This window comes from Hylaeus anthracinus, unplaced genomic scaffold (assembly GCF_026225885.1).
Source record: "Hylaeus anthracinus isolate JK02 unplaced genomic scaffold, UHH_iyHylAnth1.0_haploid 12001, whole genome shotgun sequence".
Classification (NCBI taxonomy): domain Eukaryota; kingdom Metazoa; phylum Arthropoda; class Insecta; order Hymenoptera; family Colletidae; genus Hylaeus; species Hylaeus anthracinus.
In genome coordinates, this window is record NW_026534348.1 from 22,248,827 (window position 1) to 22,264,690 (window position 15,864).

General features: G+C 31.3%; 1 protein-coding gene across 4 annotated transcripts in view; it reads right to left on the minus strand.

Annotated features, from left to right (window-relative positions):
• Positions 1–15,864, minus strand: part of LOC128891260 (protein couch potato-like) — a 366,536-nt gene that overhangs the window by 119,432 nt on the left and 231,240 nt on the right. For all 4 annotated transcript variants that reach the window (XR_008460781.1, XM_054150670.1, XM_054150669.1 and 1 more), the window contains exon 3: positions 6,276–6,329. Coding sequence is in view for 3 of the 4 variants with exons in the window: in XM_054150670.1 (XP_054006645.1) it covers positions 6,276–6,329 (54 nt within the window). In the remaining variant the exon portion in view is untranslated. The remainder of the gene's footprint in view (positions 1–6,275; positions 6,330–15,864) is intronic.

Genomic DNA, 15,864 nt, shown 5'->3' on the forward strand with positions numbered 1-15,864 from the left:
GATGTTAACTACTTCAGACGTGTAGTTGTCCAGTTTGTCAACAACCAACCTAGCCGTGGGAGATTTAATAACGTTTAACGTTTAATAACGATATTAAACATTTTTTTACAGTACAAATAAAGATCGTGCATAACAATAATAATACTAATAATTTTTCTTATTAAAATTCCTTAAGATCAGATTTAATAATTTTATTTATTATTTCAATATGTTTAATCATTTCAAGTACAAGAAAAATTATGTTTTTGTATTTAATATGCTGCATTTTATATCTAATCAAATGCATGAAAAGCTGACAAGAATGCAGTTTAAATAGAAATTATTTCATACTTTTCACTGCATTTTCTCATACTTTTATAACCAATTATATCTAGAGCTGCTCATATAAATTACTGGTCATAGTGGTCATATAAATTTATATAAATTAACTAAAAATTATTTTATACTTTTAGTTTTTGTTTTTTAAATTAGTTTATCTCTTAAAAATGGAAAACAGGTTCCTAGAAAACACCCGAGTCTTCTGACGCTTTCCAACGCTCACGAAAAAATGTAGTAGTTTTGATGTGCTCCTGTCGCGTCAGAACGCACATTTCATCAGATAGCATTAGCCCACGTCACGTCAGAGTAATGTGAATGTCGCCATGCAAAACCCTATGTTAGATTTTTATATCACGCGTCCTATGACGCGGGATCACGTCACGTCAGAGTAATCTGTGCGACCCTTTAGTTCATTATTATATTCAGTTGATGTTTGTACTCTTTCATTATTATGTACTCGTATAATCGAATAGTGTTTTGTGTGTTGTGTAATAAATGATGTTTGCGGTTCTGTGAACCCTGTAGGTTGTAAGAAAATATATGTTTAGTTGATGTATGTTTATAGAATGAATTATTGCATTTTTATTTATTCCCTGCGCGAGCGCCTGTGTATGGCGCTCGAGTGGCCTGCTTTGAATTTGGGCGCTGCGCGGAAAAGGGCATGAGGAAAATGCCACGCTGCGGTGCGCCGACGCGAGCGGCGAGAAGGGAAAGGGCCGGACGGAGACGAGGCCCACGCGTTCATTCAAACTGTCGACGGTGCGTGGAAAAGAGCCTTTTCCCGGCGAGCTTGTTTTTTGTGAATCGACATGAGTCCGGCCGTGCGGCGTTTGCGTTGTCCGATGTGTTGGCTAGCCGTGCAGGCTCTAGAATTAGAGCATTTTTCACCTGGACCACGGCGAGCGGCTGCGACGTCGACAGGGCGCCATTCGACTGCGACTACGGTAAGAGAGAGCTCTCTCGCGTTCGTTAGATTTAGCTTAGAAATGTGTTATGTTCGTTATTTATTATCCCTTCGTTCGAGATATAGTCAAGATTGTTTTATTTGATCAGGGACCAGGCTTTTTCCTCACCTTTGACTGGGGTTTTTTTTACTGCCGATGCCCTTTAGAGTAGAGTTTCTTAATCAGATAGAAATAAATATTATTCACTTCCATTCTTTTTAAATATGTTGTTTTCATTCACTCCGGTGATGCCCACTCCATCTCATTCCCCGCATATTCTACAGGATTTCCAGGAGGACGAGATCCAACAAATGATATATTCATAATAAGTTTAATGGCTAACCCTTACACGTTATGCAAATTATACATAGAATATAAATTGTATAATTTATAGAAAATATTCGCGGTATACAAATTATACCCGTATGTTATTTAGACGATACGAATCATACAAATAATACGAATTAAACAATTCATACAAAATGTACGTGTTTCACAAACTATTTATAAATATAAATTACGAAATTATAAATTGAAACTAGGGTAACATTTATCGATAGTGAAGGTAGGAAATTGTTTTTGAAATGGTATTACTAACCATCAAAATATCGAGGAATAATATTTACGTTAGCGTGGTTTAGGGATAATGTAAGAGACCGCTAAAATATTGGCAAATAACGTCTGCGTTTTCGCGTATGTGTCACGTCACTATTGACAATGAAGACATTCGTAAACAACGTTGGCCTGCAGGGAACATCGCGAAGCGGCATTACCTCGATTGTGCGACGAACGGTTTCGCTGGTTTACAGGATACAGTAATGAATTGCATTCAAGGAAACGAGATAACAAGACCAGATAATTGAGGCGTCTAATAAATTGGAAACAAATTTAGTTTCACTCTCGAACAATAAGATCAAATTATCATCTAATTTTATTTTCTATACCTTGGAACAAAAGCCACAGATCTTCCTTTCTAATAAAGAAATTCTTATTGTTATAAAACCAATTTCAATCTTATCATTGTTAGCGAAGATTGTATGAAATTACCAGCCACCTATATTCTGAGAAAGATAACAGTCAAAGAACGAACTGCACAAACGAATTAATTAGAGACAAAAGATGATTTGATGAGAAATGAAGTAGCTATGAAAAGTGTTAATTAATTTGAAATGAATAACTATAGATAGAATGAAAATAACAGCATTCCTTTCTTTGCTCTGTGATATCTAATCAAATAATTGGCACAATTCTGTAATTACATAAACGCATTTAAGTTGATTATACCGATTTCTTCTTTTTATGTCTTCTAACTTTAGTGTGTACCTTCTTGCCAGTCACTAATTATTTCATTTATGTAGTTGTCTATTGAAAAATAATATATCAAATAATACACTAAAATGTAATATATACAGGGTGTCTACGTATAAGTCCGGACATACGCAGGGTGTCAATTCTACAACAAATTGCCAACATAAAATTACTCTTAGACATTTTCTTTGTGTCGCCTTATTCTCAAGAATTTTCACTTTTAATTTTTGTTCTGTGTTTTCGACTAGACACTCTTTAAACGGCCATAACTCCACCAAAATTACAGTGCAAACTTAAAAGTAAGTATACTATTCGAAAGAGCGTTAAATTTCCCATCTCCCTGATGTCGAACCAAAATTTATTATGTAGATTTAACAAGTAAAAAATTAGGTTAAACTTTACATTGTGAAAATTTTAAAAAATTTGACGTTTTCTGTATTCGTTTTTCGGTTTTAAAAACATACTTGTTTGGCGGGCACTTTTCGGGAAGAACTTCCTCGAAGTCTGAACTTTTAAATGGTAGTATCAAAAAAAAATTATACGGTGGTATATTAAAGAGAAAATTACGTTTAAATGCAGAAAAGCGTTCAAAATACCTGCCTCCTAAATCAAAACTTATCGGTTCTTCTGCGCCGAAAACATAGATTTCTTGCTTTGTGAAATCGATCGTGTTCCAATCTCCATATCATTTATCGGTACACCGAGGTTGATTTTGATTAAATAGTCTCTAAAAACAAAAATTCTATGGATACATGTTCAAAAACAATTATTATTCCCCTCGCTCACAGGCTCTACACACGATTGGGAGAGGCTTGAGGTGTCAAAAAATCGTTTTTTTTTTCCTAATTGGGGAAGCTCATGAGTGTCACTAAAAAATACATCAAACCCGATGTCAAGTTAATTTTAAAGTGACAAGTCGATTTTTGTTGAAAAATATCGATTTTCACCTAAAAGCCTACGCTTTTCTGTATTTAAACGTCATTTTCTCTCTAAAATACCACAGTACAATTTTAAAATTTTTTTTGATACTACCATTCAAAAGCTCAGATTTCGAGGAAGTTTTTCCCGAAGAGTGCCCGCCAAACAACTATGTCTTTAAAACCGAAAAACGAATACAGAAAACGTCAACTTTTTTAAAATTTTCACAATGTAAAGTTTAACCTAATTTTTTACTTGTTAAATCTACGTAATAAATTTTGGTTCGACATCAGAGAGATGGGAAATTTAACGCACTTTCGAATGGTATACTTACTTTTAGGTTTGCACTGTAATTTTGGTGGAGTTATGGCCGTTTAAAGAGTGTCTAGTCGAAAACATAGAAAAAAAATTAAAAGTGAAAATACTTGAGAATATGGCGACACAAAGAAAATGTCTAAGAGTAATTTTATGTTGGAAATTTGTTGTAGAATTGACACTTCGCGTATGTCCGGACTTATACGTAGACACCCTGTATATTATAAATATATAAAGGAGGGTTATGTTTCGATCGGTGAACGCATCGATTGAATAATCGATGTGTTCGACGTTTTTCGGGCGCCTTCGCGAGGTATCGTGACGCGTTCTTGTTGTTTGTTCGAGGCAAGCGGCGCGCGAAAGTTTTTTGTACTTTGTTGTCGTAAGGCCGATCGCACACGGCGCAACCGATTTGAAATTAGTGTTGCAAACCGTTTGCGCTCCTTGTTTTACCTACTTCACTATCTTTGTTTTACCTAGATCCACGGTCACATGCAACTATGTAGTTTCAGAGTGGTTTGAAACTGTTTCGGTTGCGCTGTGTGCGATCGGCCTTACGGTCGTTCGTGCGGATGTTTTGCGTCAGTTTTTTTATACCTTTTCGATTTTATATTCTTAAATACATCATATTTACTGTTTCTCACGCATTTAATTTATTCGCCACCCTCGATCATCCCAAATCCTACATATATGATACGATATATTTTGTAGTTACCTTTTTGAAATAATTAAGGTAAAACGTATAGATAAATATGCTTACTAGTTCCGGCTCTGCAACAATCACCTTATTTATTATATACACTTTAATCCATTCCAGTAAATTACTTTGCAATATTACACAGTGTTATTTCTCCCGTTTTAAGATTTCGTAATGGTCTAAAATAAACAATTTATTTAAATAAAATTCCGTTGTAAGTTTGCTTCAAGATGAACAAAATTGTGAAGTACGAAAAGTGCAAACAAAATTTAAGCAGAACATTGTCAAATCGTGCGTCAAGTTCTAAAAATGAGGGCGAACTACACCCCTTCGACTCGCTGAGCAAGGAAAAGAAATCGTCGAAATCATGAAAACTTCCTCGCGATCAGAGGAGAATTCGATTGAAACTTCCCGTTCACAAGTTTTCCCATCTGTTTTCTTATCCGACGAATAACCACGAGAGAATCTCGATACTTTGTCGACCTGTTCCCGCTTGATGGAAATGCTCCTTGAATCGTAAAAGGAAATCGATGTTTTTCACAAGAATCGTCGGTACGACGGCGAGCGTCTCTTTTTCTCGATAAACGAATATGGAAAATGGTTACAGTTTTCGCTAGACTTGACCTTTGCGGAAATCTAGGACATAACCATTGTCGCGTCAGCCCTGTATGATGTACATTATGTTTAACTTATGAAGAAAGTTCTACGATAAGATCGCAAGTAAACCTTGATGATATAAAATATCGAGTAATGTCTGTTTTTAACCGACTTCGAAAAGGGGAAGGTTACTCAATTCGACATGTATATTTTTTTTTCCATGTCACTTGCTCGGGATTGAGCAAATATTGCTCGTATGGATATGGATTCCATACCATGTATCGCTTTTGTAAACATTAGATTGCGTGTATTTATGAGAATTCATATTTTCACAGATACAGAAAAAGAATTAAAATATAAATAAATGTATGCTTTATCTTCTATATCATATAATTTCCATTTGTCAAAAATGCATACAAAATTCGTGATTTACATCTATCTGCTTCACAGATACAGAAAAAGAATTTAAACTCAAATGAAAGTATGTCTCATCAATAAACTACGAATATTTATGCATTTATGATGAGTATAAATATGCAAGTATTTGTTAAAATGAATAAATATATAAAACATAAAATAAAAAATACATGTTACAACATTTGGAAGACAAAATATACTTTAACTTACGTTTCTATTCTTCATCTATGTAGATATATAAAATTTTGAATTTGCATCAATTCAATTCAATTTACGGTCAATTAAATAGTATAACATCTATATTATTGTTGATACTTTATACAGGGTGGTTCATCTAAACCAGGCAACCTGAATATTATATTTCTTCCAACTGTGATGATACAATAAATATTCTATATATAATTTTAATTATTTTCAGTGTTTCTTTTCTTGTAAGTTTTCATGGTCATCGTTTCTTTTTCTCTCACAAGTGCATATATTTTTTTCAATGAAATAATTTTGAATAGACATCAATTTTACGTTTAAGTTCAATTTTGTTTAGTTAAATAACATTTCGAAATCAAGTTATTGTACACATCAGAAAGTATTAAAATGTTAATGACACGATAGAAAAAAATATATATTTATGGACAATAAAACATCGATGATCTTGAAAACACTCAAAAGGAAGAATCCTTGAAGGATTAAAAATGAAAGATAATGAAAGATATCACGAACTATGAGTCATTTAGAAACAAAATAAAGAATCAATAGTGACTCACCGACGCTGTTTTCCCATTTTTACTCGTGACTTTCAGTAGGGACCCCTCGTACCCCTGAAATAGAATAAAGGTTAGCGTATTATGAGATCTGTGATAAAAGGAACTATTATACGTGTTTCAACGAAATCTCGTTAAAGGATCGTGGTCAGTTAATAGGGCATTTTCTGACATTATGAACAAAGTAACGTTATCTTGTATCAGAGAATTTCTTGCACCTGGATATCGACTCTATCTAATGTTGCACGTGCAGCCATCCAGTTTGAATTCGAATATAATTACAAACACGTGCAAGAAAATATCAATGTTTCGATAAAGAACATTTATATATTACAGAAGTAATTATTTCACATTTTAATATTTTTTATTCAACGAGGAAATATAATAAATCTTATTATTAGAAGCAACGTATGTGTATTTGTTGACATAAAGTAAATTTTTCATTCATTATACAAGGTGTCGTAAAAGTCGGGGAGGAGCCGAAAATGGGGGGTAGCTGAAACGATTCTGAACAATAATTTCCTTTGCAAAAATGTCGGATGGGGCTTCGTTAAGGAGATATTAAGAGAAAACCCCGACCAATCAGAGCACGCGTAGACCGTTCGAGCGGTCGCGGTAGCGAAGTCTACGCGCTAGGCGGCAACGTCAATGTCCTTCGATGCACGTCGAGTCACTTGTTCGCATACAAGCGCGGCCGCCAGCGCGTAGCCTTTGCTACCGCGGCCGCTCCAACGGTCTACGCGCGCTCTGATTGGTCGGGGTTTTCTCTTAATATCTCCTTAACGAAGCCCCATCCGACATTTTTACAAAGGAAATTGTTGTTCAGAATCGTCTCAGCTACCCCCCATTTCCGGCTCCTCCCCGACTTTTGGGACACCCTGTATAAACATCATTGATCAGTTATTAATCATCATTGAATCCAAAAAAAAAATATGCAACTCAATGAATATGGATATAAATTAAATGAATTAAATAAATATGAATTAAATTTATTTATAGTTAGATGTTAACGAAAATATTTTTTACGTCACACATTTAGAATTAAAGAATTGAAATAAAATGTGTATATTGTAAATTTATAAAATTTATATCAAATTATTAATAAAAAATATACTTTAGCCTTCATTTACCGAAAAGGAACATATGCAAAATCACTACCCCAAAAATTAAAAAGAAAAATAATACATTTTCTACGATCAACGATTGCAATATAGAAATAACTTATTTACAAAAGTGAAAAAATATTATAAAGTATGATACAGGAAAATGGTCTTATATTTTCTTTTAAATGGTGTTATATTTGTTCTAAAATTCCTTCTTTCTAAAATTGCACACGCGGTAAAGTTACGAATCACGCGATTTATTTTTATATAGTACGTATCAATTTAGGTAGAGGGAATATACGAAATTGTTATTTCAGATATATCCTCAAATTTTTCGATTCCTTTTCCGAATCATCCTATACGTGTTCAAAGCGAAATTTTCGAACAGCGGATGGGAGTGAAATTTATTTGTTTCGACTGAAAACAATTCATCTACCAGTGTAACACGGTTACTTACAGCCAACCGCGTACAAATAAAAGAGAAATAAAACAACCGTTTGTAGTACTTTATTTCATTCGTGTTCGCAACAAGCGAATTTTTTATGCCCGCTCAGGTAACACGTTTTCCAATTTTTGTTCCGGCGGTTACGAGTTCGTAGGAACATCGTCGGCCGCGCAAACACATTTAGACGATTTTAATGAATCGAACCAATATGTGCGAACGGCAAATCGTCGGGGCAAAACGCAAATCACTTTAAACGAATCCCGTGAACCGGAACAAGCATGGAAATACTCGCCGTTTGATTGCAATTAAGTAAATCGAATAATTTTACTGAAAATAACCTTCTCGATTTAATGAAATTGAACGCGGCGCCGTGAGCCTTGAAAGCGGATGATGCTTCCAACGATTCTAGCATTTTAAAAATGCACTCTTGACGCTCGATACAGAACTATGTTACATGCGTCACAGTTGTGCTTCGACTAAAAATACATTCACTTTGTTCGATAGATCGAAGATTCGTAACTTGTAAATTTTTAAATATCTGGAGTAAGGTAACAAATTTACAATAAAAAATATATGGATACAAGGAATGATACGTAGATGTATTTGCTAATTAATCGGTAATTAAAACTAAGCGTAGAAACCCAAGTGAAAATATATAAAGCTGTTATGAAAGTAATATGAACTTATAAATTACATAGATCAATGGTTTATGTTTGTGATCTTTCAACTCATTCGCTGCCACTTTTCACACTGAGATATCTCGTAGTTTGTGATACAAGTTTAGATCGATTGCAATTGGTCAAGAAATAAGTTTACAGCCGGTTGAGTTTGGAATTATTAAAATGGATGAACGGAAATTTAATATGGTAATATTTTTTTTTTTAATACAACACATTTAATAGCACTTTGTGTTAAATTTAGCGCTGAAGACAAAACGATCTAAATTTGCCTGACAGTGGTTAAACAGGAATTGTGAGAGAATGAATGGCAATGAATGTTATAAATACTTTTTAATGATACAAGTTAAATATAAACAATTAGTAGTTACATGGTAATAGTTGGATGTACTTAAAAATTAACTATCTTCGATTTGCTAGAGACAGACAAATTCCATTTAGAATACTCAAGTTGAAATTGACATCTCCAACAATGTTTAACGTTACATATTTATTTTATTAGACGTGCATAGGAGTCTATAGCAAGGCTTTTTAAACTTTTTCATTCATGACCCCATTTATGATTGTGACTTTTTTCGCAATCCAATAATTTTAAATAAAGTAAATATGTAAATATTTTGTGATGATTTATTGATTAGGTAACAATATATGTGTACATGTCAAAAAATATAGTTGTAGAATTTGCTTAAAAACATACAAAAATATAAAATTAAAAATTGCACAAAAAGTTGTAAAATTGTATTTATTATAGTTACAAAGTTATATATTCTATTTTTCATCAAAACTGCATTTTTTTCAATAGCATAAATAAAAGAGAATATTGAAGAGAATATTAAATATTTTACAATAAAATCTTGCGACACCAAGATTTCGCTAAGGCTCATAAAAACTGAGATGGAAATTATTCAACAAATTCGGGTTATCTAAATTTAAATCGCACTTGATACATTCTTGAACTGAAACATTTCTAACAAATAAATTGCAGATATTTTAAATCTTTTTAATACGACCTAGGCTAAAAATTATTCAATACTTTTAATATCTACTTGACCCGTAATAAATAAAATGCGTTTCTTCCGCGAAAACATCCAATAAACATGAAATGTACAATCCTCCCTATACGTTAGTCTACGAATTTCGTGCTCTTGCGCGTCCTCGTTACGCTCCCACCGACAAATTAATGGCAATACTGAGTATTTAGATGGAATAGCAGATGGAATGATGAGACATCCCGTCGTTCGCCATCAGTATATTCACAGAAGTGTGCAGACGAAGCCGCGGTTAATCTAGTTTATACGAATGTTGAAATTCAAATGTTTTACCGTGAGTGATGTTGATTGAAATACCAAGAGATTTTGGCAGAGATTGTCTAGGGTAATCGCTATTAAAGTTTGTGTTTTCTACTATGGATAAAAGGGGGGATAGAAATTATATCATAGAAAAAGAGTCGACTAGAACGAATTCGCGCTACCCTATTATGTGACGTGATGACTAATGAAAAAGATGTACATTTGTAGATAACGCAAACGCATTATTAGTAGATTACGGATGCTTATGTAAATTCATATTTTCACAGATATAAAAAAAGAAGTGAAATTTAAATGAAAGTGCAGTGGGTGTAGAAAGTATTCGTACACCGATCAATTTCCAAAAGAACTATGTGAATTGTAATTTATTAACTTTTTTTTTATAAATAATGATATTCTACATATTCTTGGAAATGTCTAGAATAGATACAGTACGAAAAGATTAGGTATTTTGTATAAGTGAGAAATCAACAAGAAAAAACAATAAATCGTACTTATAATATTCGTATAAGTGTTACATATTTTAAACTTCATTTTTAAAAAAAAACGAAATTTACATTAATTTATAAGTAATCAATACTTCGTGGGATTTCCTTTTGATTTTACAATTATTGCAACTCTTCTAAGCATTAAATTAACTATCATAAATGTCGATGTTATTCGGGGTGAGATCTTCTTTCATTTCTTTATTACAGCATTTTTTAAGTCTTTTTTACTGGAAATGTAATGTTTTCTAATTCCCACGAAGCAATAAACTGATGTGCTTATGTTACAAATTCTATTGTAAATTGTTCGTCATAAGAACCGTACGAATACTTATTGCTTCTATATTTCTACTAATTTTTCGTATTTTCTTGTTAATTTCACAAATTACATAAACTAGTAATTGTTGTTTGAACTATATTCTAGAGATTTCCGAGAATATGTAAAATATCATTGATTACAAAAAATGCACTTAATAAACTACAATATCACACAAAAGTTTTTTGGGAAATTGATGGATGTACGAATACATTCTACACCCACTGTATATATCCTATTTTTTAAATTATACAGCATGCATATTATTTGTTAGTATTTGATATATTTTTGTATTCGTGCACATTGTTATACATATTTCTATATTTCAACTTGCCATAAGTCTAGTTGTTAGGAACTTTCTTTAAATTTTTTCTTTCATTAAATAACAACCTTGTACTACAAATTTGTTATTTAATCAGTGGATTAAGTGAATTCCAGGATATTCCAATAAATAATAATATCTCATCGATGAGATATTTCAATTGTATGGGTCCCTATACTTTACAAGATTTAAACATTTTATATGTAACATACAGGTTTCTATATATACTTAACCATTATTTTTGTAAATCACATTACAAATTCTATTTTTTTAAAGAAAACCTAAATAAAACAATTTGAGACATTTAAATTAAATCGTTTACTCATATGTTCTGAAAAGTTAATACTTTATCTCGCCTGATTACACGACAAAGCGGTTAATTATCGTTCCAATCATAATTTTAAATTACCGTGGAACTACTGTATTCAAGGTCCTAAGAACAGTTTTGTTATTATGAATGAACTCCTTCGAATTGAACTGTATCTCATGCGTAACATAACAATTTGAAGTCAATAATTTTATCAGTTGAAACAATAAGTGTAATAATAAGTTCAGGAAAATACTTTGCTTAATAATATACTTTCTACCAACAATTTTCCTTCACCTTCAAAACATTAACGTAGAGATAATCTGAGCTTACCAGAAATAAACAAACAAATAATTTAAACGGACTTAATTGAAATGGATACTAATTTCTGAAAATTTATTAAAATAAATAGTTTACAAAATAAAGAAAAAATAGAATACTCAAATGGAATACTGTTTAAACAAATTATTGCAGAAAATAAACTATTATTTTACCTTTACAGTAACATGTAATTAATTAAAAATAAATGGATTGAAATAAATAATAATTTTTTAAACAAATTAAAACACTCCAAAACAAACTTCAACTACTTTCCATATCCTTCGAGTAAAATACTATTTCAAAAATTCATTGTAAGGTATAAATTAGTTTATTTTGCCAGTTACACGCTTGATTTAACACAAAACCCATTATTTACTACTTGAAATAATATTTTACCAGTTTTGTGTACAATATATATCACTGCTTACTTTTCTGACAATTAATTGAAACATCGTGAAATATTTCAATTTCGTGTATATGAGAACAATCCATGGATTTATTTACTATCGTAAATTGTAATGGAATTTAAACGGCAATTACGGTGGATTATGATAAATTTCCTGTCGTGTAATTTGCATCAACCAGAATTGTTTGCAATGATTAATTTACGATGCGTGGAATAATTCTGCGGAAGAATCCTATTGCAAAGCTAATCGCGAATTTACGATTCTACCGAATAATGGAGAAAAACGTGAGCTACATAGAATAGTCGGTATACGGTCGGTATACAATAAAAATTCCAGAGTGGAGTTATTAGTAAAAATTACCAATTAAACTTCATTTAAGGTACGAACTAACAAATGCAAGTTTTGCTCGCAGATCAATGAGTAAAAATTGATTTTTCACTCCTGAATTGTTTTCTTCTTTTTTTTTTTGTAATGGATAGTATCAATCATTTTCTTGGTTTTATATTTTCAGTGATACGCTGTCTGAAATAAATTATTTACATACTGACATTTGAATAACAAATACGAGTGTCATTCATTGTTTCGTGTAACAAGAATATCCCTTCTATTAACGTGTCCAATGAATCTTTCTACGGAAGCGACAAATGTCAATGGTAAAGAAAAGTTATTATTGTGCGTAAACCGATTTATTGCAATACTGAAATGGCGAATTTTAAAGTGTAACAGAAAGTTACAATAAGATTCGTAATTAATTTACTTAGTTTGAGTATTGATTATTGTGACTACGTTGTGGATTATTCGGTAATTTGTGCATAAGTATAATATAAATTGAAACAGTAAGAAAATATAGCAAATAATATAGTTAATAAAAGTAATAAGTTAATGAGGATGTTTGAAATCGAATGTACCATTTAATCTAGAAAATAATTATTTTTTGCATGCAAATTTATGTTTAAATAATAATAATTCAACCTTGAATCGTAGTATTTTTAACAAATAAATTGATGATATTTGAAATGTTTTTAATATAACCTGGGGTCAAAAGGATTCAATAGCCCTGTCCAAATTTAAATTGCACCACTATCGACATTTTCTTTAATTGTAATAATTTGAATAAATAAATTAAGAATATGTTTCACCGACTTCGAAAAGGAGGAGGTTACTCAATTCGACATGTATATTTTTTTTTTAAATCAATTAAATAAAAAATATTATAAATAGTTTATTCCATACAGAATAGTAATTAGTAAACAAATCTTTGACTTGTTTGTATAATGTTGCAATTGAAGATGCCAAAAATAGTCCAATGTAGCATACTTTTCATCATTTTTTATCAGGATTTGACAGTTGTAAATGTGTTCTTTTGTATGTGAAATTTGTATCCGATTTTATCTGTGTTACTTTAATATTTTTAGTTATGCCAGAATTCCACGGAATAGATTGGCTACCGCAACTACCAGACTCGAATTCAATCGAGTTACTGCGGGACGAATTGGAACGGAGACGTAAAAAAATATTATCCGGAGTCAAAGTACCGATTGTAGAAATTCTTGCCAGAAATCTGGAAAAATCGAGGTAGTGGAAATACAAAAAGATAAACACTGGTCGACGAGCATTTCTAGAAAATTATTAGAAGTTGCAAACTGTAAATGTATGTTAGAAAACTACAAATGTATTTTCCCTTCAACGGTTCTGGGGTAAGTGCCGTGCTGTTCCTCACAGTCCTCTTACCAAAAGGCAATCCCTTTCCCCCTCCGTGGCCAGATCCTCTAGGTCCTAGAGTCTAGGACAACGTATTTGTACTTTTAGGCAACGGAACGTCGGGTTGCTTGCCAATCGACACATCTGTTAGATATGAACAGACAGACCTTAAACTAAAACTGTCGCAATCCAAAATGCGACTAACTATTTACCGTAAAAGGTTCCTAAGGACGTTGACGCTAACATGTATAATAATATAATAATAATATTTTAATAAATGATAAACTTTTGTAATATAGAGCTTATTTTTAGAAATAAACTAGCAATTCTATTTATTCTGCAGACAACTCAAGATGTGTACATTGTTTTAATAAAAAATAGTTTCTTTAAGACTGGTATTCATTCTTCAGTTTTTTATTATATCGACGTACGAACTCTTCACTATTTGGTAACAAATCATGCGAATATTGTGTCACTCGAATCTTTCAATCTTTTTCCATGAATGAAAAAGTTATTGTTATTTTGAAATTAGAGAATATTTTTATTTTCATTTCTGTAATTTTCAATAGAGTAAATGTTTACTAATATTTAATTAGTTTTTAATTGACTAACTTTTGAATTAGTAAATGTATAATGGAGATTCAGAACTAATATTTTCATTTGTCTGTTAATAATTTTAATTTAAGTCCCACTAAAAAAAAAAATTAAAATATCTTATTTTATTAAAATATTGAGATGCTTTTTGTATTAAAACTACCAAGATTATTATGATATGTCATCAGCATGATCGATTCAAACACCATCAACAATAAATGTCAGAATATCAATTACTATAGTTCCCTAACTCCAAGCAAGAAACTTTAAATCAATACTGACTCTTCGGAATCTGTTACCAACATTTCCTTAGGTCAATATTGATTGATAAGTTTGCACGAAGCCACATGCTACAGCTAGAAAGCACAGTTTACTATGATTTCTGATGCATGTTCGTCAAACAACACAAAAGTATCTACTTCAATCTTCACTTAAGATTATTTAGATCATCAAAATAAATCGTATAAAATAAATTTCCTATCAATACAAGAAACTTTATTATATGTCAATGTTCAATGTTCTACCTCAATCTTCACTTAAGATCATCAAAATAAATTGTATAAAATAAGTTTCTTATCAATACAAGAAACTTGATTATATGTCAATGTTTTATTTTGTTTATTTTAAGATCATGAATTGATTTATGTGAGACCTGAGAAGGGTTGTGTCATTTTAGTATTATTTAAGACAATGAAACAAGTATTACTCAAATTATCAACAATATACATACGTACTTCTTTCACTCTCAATAAATATGATTAGTTATATTCCTTAAGAAAATTAAAATTTCCTTCAAATTTGCACAAATTCAATTTAAGAAAATCAAATAATGTTTACCAATGTCATACTCCCATTTAAGCTTGGAAAATTAAGTTATACGTATTGCAGATTGTGTGTATATTTTGTATTTTATTAAAGGGGGAAGAATTCACGTGGTCGAAATGTTGATTTAATAAAAAATTATTAAAAAATTAAACGATACTTCAACCTACTGATTTTATATTCTCATTTAAACCTAAAGGATTAGTTTAGGTATATGTATATTTTGAATTTTACTAAAGAAACAAGCTTCCACGAGATCGAATTGTTGACTTAGAATTGTTGTCCACATATGCTGCATTTTGCTAAAGAAGGTAGTGTCCACGTGGCTTAAACAATGACTTAACAAACAATTGATAACAGATTAACTTCTACCTATTCATTTAAAGTTCTCATTTAAACCAGAAACACTAGAATGTGCATATATTTTGCATTTTACTAAAAAAGAAAGCGTCCACGTAGCCAAAAACGTTGACTTAACAAACAATGAATAAATAATTAACTTTTACCTGCTCATTTACAACTTACATTTAAACCAGAAATATTAAATTGTACACATACAATGGGTGTAGAATGTATTCGTACACCGATCAATTTCCCAAAAAACTTTTGTGTGAAATTGTAGTTTCTTAATTTCTCTTTTTATAATCAATGATATCTTACATATTCTCGGAAGTCTCTAAGATATATATAGTCCAAAGAACATTTAATAGTTAATATAATTTGTGAAATTAACAAAAAAATGCGAAAAGTGGGTAAAAGTATAGAAGCAATAAGTATTTGTACGA